This window comes from Austrofundulus limnaeus, unplaced genomic scaffold (assembly GCF_001266775.1).
Source record: "Austrofundulus limnaeus strain Quisiro unplaced genomic scaffold, Austrofundulus_limnaeus-1.0 Scaffold1721, whole genome shotgun sequence".
In the NCBI taxonomy this organism is placed as follows: domain Eukaryota; kingdom Metazoa; phylum Chordata; class Actinopteri; order Cyprinodontiformes; family Rivulidae; genus Austrofundulus; species Austrofundulus limnaeus.
This window is the reverse complement of record NW_013954123.1, coordinates 1-10,072: the sequence shown is the minus strand read 5'-3', so window position 1 is coordinate 10,072 and position 10,072 is coordinate 1. Positions and strand designations below refer to the sequence as shown.

The window sequence follows — 10,072 nt, the reverse complement described above, 5'->3', positions numbered from 1 at the left end:
TGTGTGTGTGTGTGTGTGTGTGTGTGTGTGTGTGTGTGTGTGTCAGGGAATAAAGGAGACTCTGTTGGTTGTCCTGGTGTACCTGGAGACAAAGGCTATCCTGGAGCTACAGGAGTCACTGGTAACAAATATGTTTTGTGACTTTGTTTTTTTAATAAAAGACACAACATCTTCTGACTGCTTTTTGGTCTGCAGGCTTTTCTGGACATTTAGGAGACTTCGGGCCACCTGGCTTGACTGGAGCTCCAGGACAGAAAGGATGCAAAGGACTCCCAGGTCTCAGAGGTTACCATGGAGAAGGAGGTACAGAAACATGAACCAGTCTTTGATCATTAGAAATAAAATTGTTAGTTGTCTCAGAGTGAGTCCTGCTCCTACAGAGATATTGTGTCTCTATCAGGTGTACTTGGTCCTCCGGGGCCCAGAGGTCTCTCTGGGCATCCAGGTCTTCCTGGTGAATCAGGTGCAGATGGCCCTTCTGGACTGCAGGGTTGCCAGGGACTCCAAGGTCAGAACCTGCTATGTTAATGAGCTTTACTGAGTGAAAAGTCTGTTCAAACTAGACAAGACTCACTGAGTGGTTCTCCACTGATCTGACTGTTCACGAAGTCCTCCTGGTCCTGCTGTCAGATGTTTAATCAAAAGACACAAAGGCTCCAGTGTTGGCTGTAAGGATAAAAAAGCCATAAATGTAAAATAAGAGTTTAATTATTGACTCATAATACACCTACTTCATCCACATGAGTATCTACACCCACCTGTCCCACCTTCTGAACTGTCCTCATCCTCATTGTCGGTCATTTGACCCGTTTTTATTTTTCCCATCAGTGAAACATCTGAGCTCCATGTTTTAGACGTTCAACAGRTTCATATCATCTGCATAGAACAGAACTTCAGCCTGAGCTCTGAAACAGCCCTGAGGGACTCCAGTGATAAAGAAGAACGCTGTGGGTTCTCAATGAATGTTTTATTTTTATCAGGTCCTCCTGGACCTCCAGGACTTCATGGACTGGATGGACTGAAAGGAGTGAAAGGCGACATGGGGACCAGAGGTTTGAGCCTCAAACACACAAACAAATCAGTGATACACCCGAGAATCACATGCTGCTGAACTGTTTCCTATTCAAATGAAAAGAATGGGTTCGGTTCTGAAGGGTTTAAAACCATAAACGGGCCAGATGTTGGTTCTGCTCCAGCCTTTTTCATTCATTAATTTGTGYTTCTGAGCTGCTGAAGGTCAAATGTGGACAACTTGGTCCAAGYTTTGGTGTTTGAAACAGAATCAATGTATTTGTTAAAGAATAGCTATGTTTCTGATAAACATTTGTCCTTCTCCTCAGGTCTGAGCTCGCAGGGTCCTCCAGGTTTCCCAGGACCACAAGGACAGAAAGGTCCACAAGGTCCTGAAGGTATTACTTGTCCACCACATCTAGGACCACCAGGACCCAGAGGACCACCAGGACCCAAAGGTCTGCTCCGTCAGTTGGACCAACAGAGGTGGTGTTTTCAAAACCAAAGGATGTCATTGATCTGGTTCTTGTTCTGTTTTAGGGCCTGAAGGTGGTTCTGGACCTCCAGGTCCACCTGGGMAGAGCTGTGAAATCCCATACCCAGGAGTTCTAGGAGATCGCGGTTATGAGGGCCTAGATGGAGACCCAGGTCAATAATCATGCCACATAACAGGTTTAATCAAATGAAGGAGATGGTTCCCACTGAAGACCACTTACATGGCTTTTATGTCTCAGGGTGCCTTGGAGAAATAGGAGACCCAGGTCCAAACCCTCCAATCTGTGGAGACATTGGGGACAATGGCGATCCAGGGTGCGCGGGGCCTAAAGGACCTAAAGGACTAAAAGGATATCATGGGCCACAGGGCTGCCCTGGAGAYCCAGGTCCAAAAGGTTAGACTCAAATACCACATCTGTCATTTTAGTCCGGAAACCATCAACATGWCAACAAGTTCTAACAGAACTGATGAACAATTTCAATCTGATGCTGCTGAAACTTCAGAAAATCTCCAACTGTTCCAGAAAAATATAATGATCTGAACTCTGAGTCTGACTCTGAGTCTCAGGGAGTAAATCTTGTTTTTGTCAGAAGAATCCTAGTGTTTGGATTACAGTCCCTGTTCAGACCTGACGCTTTGTTCTGAACCTCAGAGGAGGTCAGCACACTTCTCTGACAGGATGGGTCTCTGCATTGAGACGGGTTCTGTTTAATGGTTCAATAAAACCTTCAGCTGAATAAAACAAGTTAGTCCAGTTTGGCTGTTTAATCAGCTGGAAGCTGTGAGGATGTTCTGTCTGCACCGAGACGTCCTGCTTGTGAGGTCACCTCGGGTCAGCAGAAGGTCCTGACATGTTCAGATCACATCTCTGAGGCAGTTCAGACCATTCATTTGGATCAGTCAGGTGTGACCCGGGTCTTTATTTCAACCTTGTTCCTGCATGTTACTCTGAGCAGATCTAAACCTCAGTCTGTGATCCTGTTCAAAGGGATGACAGGAGATCCTGGTTTTATGGGAGAACCTGGGAGTCGAGCTCCAAAAGGTGACCCTGGACTCTCTGGACCAAAAGGMCCAAARGGACCAGATGGACCACCTGGTCCAAAGGGGGAGAAAGGACGAGAACTTCCCTGTCCCCTCTACCCTATAGCAGAAAATGGCCCCCAAGGACAACGTGGACCCCCCGGTCCACCGGGGGAAATGGGCCTCCCTGGAGAAACTGGTCCACCAGGACAGAAAGGTGAGAAACTGTGGACTCAGCTGGAGCTGGTGCTYAGGTTCTGGTTTATCTGACAGTCCAGATGATGGGTTTCAGGTTTTAAAGGAGAACGTGGACAAGATGGACTGACTGGTTCTGTGGGACCAAGTGGTGAAAAGGGAGTCAACGGAGAACATGGTTTGCCAGGGGAGATGGGGGTGGATGGATCTCAAGGTGAGTATCGTTTTGATTTTAGTTTTGTTTCAGATTTCCTGTTTTGTTAGTTAAACTTCCTGTTTTGTTTGTTAAACTTCCTGTTTTGTTTGTTAAACTTCCTGTTTTGTTGGTTGAACTTCCTGTTTTGTTGGTTGAACTTCCTGTTTTGTTGATTGAACTTCCTGTTTTGTTGGTTGAACTTCCTGTTTTGTTGATTGAACTTCCTGTTTTGTTGGTTGAACTTCCTGTTTTGTTGATTGAACTTCCTGTTTTCAACCTGCTTTACTGGGTAAACTTCCTGTTTTTTTATTGAACTTCCTGTTTTGTTGGTTGAACTTCCTGTTTTGTTGATTGAACTTCCTGTTTTCAACCTGTTTTACTGGGTAAACTTCCTGTTTTTTTATTGAACTTCCTGTTTTGTTGGTTGAACTTCCTGTCATGTGGTCTTTGCGTTGCAGGCGAACCCGGTGCAGCAGGGGACCGGGGTCCTGATGGAGGGACTAACAACCTGAATCTGGGGTTCTTGTTAGTGAAACACAGCCAGACGACAGAAATTCCCTCCTGCCCAGAAGACATGACCCAGTTGTGGGACGGATACAGTCTGCTGTACCTGGAGGGTCAGGAACGAGCTCATCCTCAGGATCTGGGTACAGAACCACAGATTTACAGTCACTTATTCACAKAACATCCTCCTTGGTTTATTGGATCAGCTTCAGTTTTGTCAGAACTGGCCCGCYTGCTCTCTCTCAGATCACTTCTGGTCTGCTTCAGTTCTCAGCCGACTGCAGAGAGTCTCAGTGTAAAACCAACGTGTTCTGGTTTCTGTTTCTGCAGGTCAGGCGGGCTCATGTGTGCCAGTGTTCTCCACGCTGCCGTTCTTCGTCTGCGGTGTTAAAGGCTGCGGCTACGCCTCCCGGAACGATAAGTCTTACTGGTTAGCCACAATGGCAGAGGCTCCAAGAAGACCCTCTGAAGGAACGGCCATCCAAAACCACATCAGCCGCTGTGTGGTGTGTGAGGCTCCCAGCTCAGCGGTGGCGCTGCACAACCCCGACTTAAGTCAAGCACCAGACTGCCCCGAGAACTGGAGGAGCTTATGGAGCGGACACTCCTTCCTAATGGTGAGCACCAACACGCTAACACTTCTCCTGCAGGTGACAGACTAGTGCCACTTAGTGTAGTGTTGGTACGGTTCGGTACGGGTCCAAGCCATTTCCCTTAGGTCAGATCCATGGAACTGGCACTTTTTTTAGTACCTACTTCATTGTGGTTCCAAGCGGCCCCAGCTGACACCAAAATGTGAYGTCAGAACGCTGTTCGTCACTGATTGGCTAAATCTTTGCAAATTTTTTAAATTTCAAAAGTTATTCATCAAATGTGTTTCCATCTCTCATTTTGCCCATTAACGGTTTTTCAAAAAACCTAAAAACCACCTCCACCAACCACCCAAAGCACACCCACTGGAACCAGACTGGAACATCAGTGGAAAACCAACCAGTCCGAACCGTACCTACACCGACCGTTCCGACACTACACCATGGAAAAGGGGCTTTAGGCTGTGTCTAAAACGGTGGTCCGGGTCCTCCAAAGGCTGAATTCGTCGGCTGCATACGTCACAGATCCACAACGAAGGCCGTCCAAAACCAAAAACTCCTCCGATGTGGCCGACAAATGTGTCCTTCCTTTGGCCTGAATCAAAGGACAGGTCTGATGGATCCTTCCCGGCCCACCATATCCCATAATGCACTGCGGCCCAACGGGAGATTTGTTTATGCTAGTAATGGTGGACGAAGCGAGAGAAAAGAATACGTTTTAAATAAAAAATATTGCGATATAAAACTTATATTTTTTTGCGGTTGTAATTTTAATACTTTTATCATTTGTATAAACGTGTTTTTAAATATTATTTTTGTCATAAAAAAGCATGAAATAAACATGAACCTACAGCGGGTCCATTAGTTCTTCAAATGATACCTTTAAGTTAATTTTATTGTTTTGTGATATTAATAATGCAAATAAATTGATATTTTTCTAATTTTGATCTAAGTTTACTTCTGTTTAGCGTTGTCACAGTTGCTTGGCTAGATGACAGGACGTACACCGGGGTAAGGAGGGGGGTCTAGACTGTCCAAATTCAAGACACTTTTTTCCGGTCTTCATGGTCTACCAAGAACGCGGCCCGCCTAGACCGGGTAGGCTGGGTCCTTCAGAGGACCCGGCCTACCGTTTTGGACACAGCCTAAGTCTAACATGAAGCCTTATGTCAGGAGGGGGCGGGGCTTATCTGCCAGCTGTACTTCCTGTTTTTTACMTCCAGTGTTGAAACATAAGATGAACAGATTCAAGTGTGTTAGTTTTCTCCTGTCCTGACGTTTGTCTGAGTGAAAACGTGATGATGTCATTTCCTGTGTGTGTGACAGTACACAGGTGGAGGTGATGAAGGTGGGGGCCACTCTCTGACGTCCTCAGGAAGCTGCCTGCCTAAGTTCAGAACTCACCCCTTCGTGGAGTGTCAGGGCGCCCGAGGAACCTGCCACTTCTTCTCCAACATCTACAGCTTCTGGCTGACCACGCTCAGAGACACGCCCACCACGCTGAGCGAGCCCACCCAGCAGGAGGAGCACGCCGCCAAGTGTCAAGTCTGCATTCATCAGTGACGGGGAGGAGCTCCGCCTCCTGCCGGGAGGACAAACTGTCACTCCTCCTGGACGAGGGACGAAGGGACACGCGTCCCTCTGGAGGCAGACATGTTCAGCTCTTTYAGAAGACGTCCTGCAGGTCCAGGTCCATCCAGCTGGAGGGTGGTGGTCACTGCTCGACCTTTGTTTCCACACACTGTCCTCATGAGACGCACAGCTCCAAGCTTCTGCAAGCCTGGAGCTGGATTAACAGACAGACCAGATCTAAACTGCTGTGGTTTATTACAGCTCCTCACTCTGCACAGAGAGCAGCTTCAGCCATCAGAGTCAGATTATTGTGTGACGCCTGCTTCACACTGCAGGATTTCAGCCTGTTATCAACCCCCGAGGGTCCACATGAAGACCCTCAGAGAGAGCAGGCTGCTCCTGCAGTGTGTGTGGTGTAGCACCATGAGACTGACAGCTGCTGCTGCAACACACTTCAATACAACTGATGTCATTTATCATGTTAAACTCAGTTTAATTACAACTCACATGAACTTTCATTGATCTGACATCAATGTCCTGCGATCATAAAAGTACAGAAGTACACAAATGTTTCGTTAGAGTCCCTGTGGATAATTCTTACATATTTATTTTACTGCCCACAGAAACAGAAATATTAACTTTATAAAAAACAAATCTTTGATAAATAAAGCTGTAGAAAACTTGTTCTAAATACTGAGTGAAAACATAAAAGCTGACAAACTAAAGTAAAAGAAAAATCCTGAGCCTGAACTTATTTACGTGGTGATGAGAATGAAATCTGAGCATGTTTGTATCTTCTGTCACCGATCTGTGAGGATCCACAGAAACACACCTTTAACCGACAGAACGAAGGAGCTGCAGCACTCAGATTACAACTGCAGCTAAGAATATTTACAGCATATAATCCAGCCTGAGCTCCATGCTTTGTGTTCAACTCGACACGGAGTGGCTGTGTCACCATCAGCGCTCTGCCTGCTGGTAGCACAACACTAACACCTTCACTCACATGGACCGGTTCAGCTTTGTTCCCCAAACACCCCAGAAGCCTGCAGCTGCAGCCACTTTCCTTCTGCACACTTTATCTGCAGTTTACATTGATCCATTTTGTAAATAAGTGAGTAAACTTTATTTATTACAGACACAAACATCATAAAGGGTTTAACAGAGAGCAAAATAACTAAAAACAATAAAAACAGGTTACAAATATAATAAAAACAATAAAAACCCAGTAAACTGCGCTTAACTAAAAGCCTGTGTGGATAACATGACGGGTGTGATGCTTCCTGCAGTTCTTACTGTCCGCTCAGAAACTGGACCTGTGATGCGTTCAAGTCCAGAGAAAACTCAGATTTTTGAGTGTTAACCACACCAGGTACAGAGTGCTACTACTTCCAAATTTATTCATTTTTTTAGTGAATCTAATGTTTGAGAACAAAACTTCTCACAAAAAGTAACAATAGTTTCTTTATGTTCGGCCTAAACCCACCACTGTGAACCAGGCTCAACTTAAACCCTGGTGATGTCATCAGGGGGAGGAGCCATCTGCGACTGCTGCTGCTCTTCAGCAGCTCATCAGAGCAGCTGAGGTCGTTTCTTTTGATTCTGCTGGTTGATGATCTCTGACAGCTTGTTTGACCACAGGAAGTGAGGGGGCGTGGACACGGACCCTGAGCCATGTGACGGTTCTGTCTTCTGGAAGAGCCACATGTTTGTCTCCGTCAGGTGACACAGGTGTTAAAGGTCACAGCTGCTCAGTCACAGTGGACCAGCACCTGAGTGGACACACGTTTGAACCGATGCCACCGTTTCTGTAAACTTTGATTTGTAGAGAACTCTTGTTTCTGAAACATTAACTCTGACTTCAGTCACGTTTTTAACTTTCAGTCCCTCAGAGGTAAAGAAAATAAAACAATACTCAGGTAAAAATTGGTCTCTTAAATAACCTTGTTTCCTAAAGTTCAGAGCTCCTTTCCAGCTTTAATTCTGACAACACTGAAGCAAAGAGTCCCAGAAATGTTTCAGCCTAATGTCTGAAACACCAACAGGCAGGACTCATTAAAAACATACAGAGCTCAATTATTTCTAAAAAATCCTGTTTCTTCATTTAAAATGAGCAGCAGGGAGAATTTTTTACATCTAAAACCTGAAACAGTGGAGCAGAATCTGACTGTAGATCTAGTTTTTATGAAAAACAAACCTAAAAGTGAAGTCTAGATTTTCTTCATCCAGACAAGCCCAGTGGGGTTTTAGGCTGGATTCAGAAACTTTCAGTTTGTTTTCAGGTTGGATGTTGTGTTCTTATCAGATGTGAATTTTTGCACAACTATAATATAAAAATAAAATAAAAAGCTTTTTTTAGACTAAATGTTATGGGAGGTGAGGACTTCAAGTCCCAGGAGGTTTCAACTTCCTGTTTGTAAAAATATGCCTGTCATCTAAAGTTTGTGTCACATAAATAAAAACGTTGGGGAACCATTATACAGGAAACTTCCTTAAAGACATTGAACATATTTTATTTGATGCATTGTCTAAAATTGTGGGATTTTTAAATTATAATTAGAAAAGAACAGTAGCACTCCAAAACAGTTGCCTAAAAAACCCTAAACTTTAAAATATCAGGGACTGAGTACACGACCCTGTGGAACACCTGGAGTCTGTAATAGGAGCTGGTGTTTTTGATGATTTAACTGTTATTAGATGTTATCTGAAAACAGTATGGACACATGTGATTAGTGCAGCTTTATAAAATATGTGAACATTTTCCAGAACAGTTTTTCTGCACTCCAGGGTTGTTTTCTTTATTTCTGCTCCTGACTGAAAACCATAACAATCATCTGAACCGTGATGTCACATGTTCTGTAATCTGATTGGCTGCTGTGACTGTTTCTCCCACGGAAACATGAAGGCGCAGGCACAGTGCTGTCTGTGTGAGACTTTGTGCTGCCATCTTGGAAGGAGCTATGTGGAGTGCTTAGTTCCAACCTGCACTCGGTCGTTTTGTCACTAAGCTGAACTTTAGCTACCTGAAGTGGTAGGTTCTTCTGGCCTGTCTGATCCAGGCAGGAGGCTCATTGCACCATACTCTTTTTTTCCCTCATTTTCATAATGTACATGATATATTTTATGTTTAAGTGAAATAAAGTTATTTCTTGGTGTTATTGGACCGGTGACAGCAGCACAAACTGTCAAGCTGTGATACATGTAGCTCCTAGCAAGATGGCTGCTCCAAACCTCATCCAGCCCTGCCAGTGGCCATTCCTGTTTTTCTGTTTGACTGGTTCCTCCTCCTCTCAAACTTTTTTAAAATTCATTATTTTAATGTTTTTTTCTCCTGTAAATGTAAACTAACATATCTGTGGTTATTCTGGTTCTGCTCAGAGTCCGGCTCTGGTTCTGGTTCTGGTTTTGTTCGTTGTAAATATGTTTGACCTGAACTGTTTTACATTTTACTGTAAATGTCAGAGTATTTATTTAGCCTCAAATTACTGTTGGTGCTTTTTAAATGTCTGTCTCTTATTTTGGTAAAAGGCTTGAACAGGTGTAGCCCCGCCCACTTACACCGCCAAAATAAAGCAGCATTAACATTTTTACAATAAATAGTGTATATGTGTTAGTTCTCCAGGTGGTGGACAAAACTTGAAAATGAAACTTTGTTTATTCCATCATTTCACGTAATTTTACTGAGATTTTGTTTTTTATTTATGAGAAAATAAAATGTAAAAACTTTAGTATTTGAAGCTTCTGGGGAGGGATCACTGGTTTCTTGTTTTATTTTAAATCTGTTGCTGATATTTTCATCTCTTTCAGAGTAAACTTCCTGCTAACACCGAATTATTTTACTGTCTGGATAAAAGTCTCCTGAATAAACTGCATCTAGTTTAACTTCAGGCTGTTTGTTTGAATTTATTCACGTTATTCAGTTTTTTATTGTTTTAGGGTTTAGAGCTACTGCTGTGAAGTTAAATATGATTTAAAAATATAAAACAAACTATTTCTGGAATGAAAAGCTGTTTGCATGAGACTGGTCTGAAAATGTTCATGTTTACTGGGGTGAAAACACAAAAACACCTCTTTGGTTCTCAGCTCTGGTTTTCCAACATGGCTGCCTCCAGAGGTCACATGTGGAAAAATCAGGTTCATGAGAACAAATCCTCACGACAACAACAGATTTAAAGCATGTTTAGATAAACTGTTATCAATACAAAACTAACATATTTTCTCAAGACAAAATATTGAATGTAAGCCGTGTGAAGAGGCCCCTTTGGGCCCACCCCCATCTCTCAAAGTGGTACGGTCCAATGACGTCACACAGCAGGTGAGCTACCTGAGGAGGCAGGTGAGGCTGTGCAGCGTTTCCAGGTAGGAGGAGGTTTAAATAACAACTGAACACTGTGAAATGTGTGCTCATGTTAGGTCACCACTGTTAGCAAACAGTGTTAGCACCAGGCTAGCTTCAGCTAGCTAGGCTAGGCTAGGCTAGGCTAGGCT

The 10,072-nt window shown here is 43.9% G+C and overlaps 1 protein-coding gene across 1 annotated transcript in view; it reads left to right on the top strand.

Moving 5' to 3' along the window:
- The window catches only part of col4a4 (collagen, type IV, alpha 4), a gene marked incomplete at its 5' end in the record, with an annotated part of 23,648 nt that extends 14,177 nt beyond the window's left edge, over window positions 1-9,471 (top strand). Inside the window, 12 exon segments of the mRNA XM_014033388.1 lie at window positions 52-121; window positions 196-303; window positions 401-508; window positions 981-1,052; window positions 1,341-1,469; window positions 1,552-1,659; window positions 1,746-1,901; window positions 2,496-2,744; window positions 2,820-2,936; window positions 3,377-3,565; window positions 3,753-4,039; window positions 5,339-9,471. Coding sequence (XP_013888842.1) covers window positions 52-121; window positions 196-303; window positions 401-508; window positions 981-1,052; window positions 1,341-1,469; window positions 1,552-1,659; window positions 1,746-1,901; window positions 2,496-2,744; window positions 2,820-2,936; window positions 3,377-3,565; window positions 3,753-4,039; window positions 5,339-5,575 — 1,830 coding nt within the window.
- Window positions 9,472-10,072: the final 601 nt, after the last annotated feature.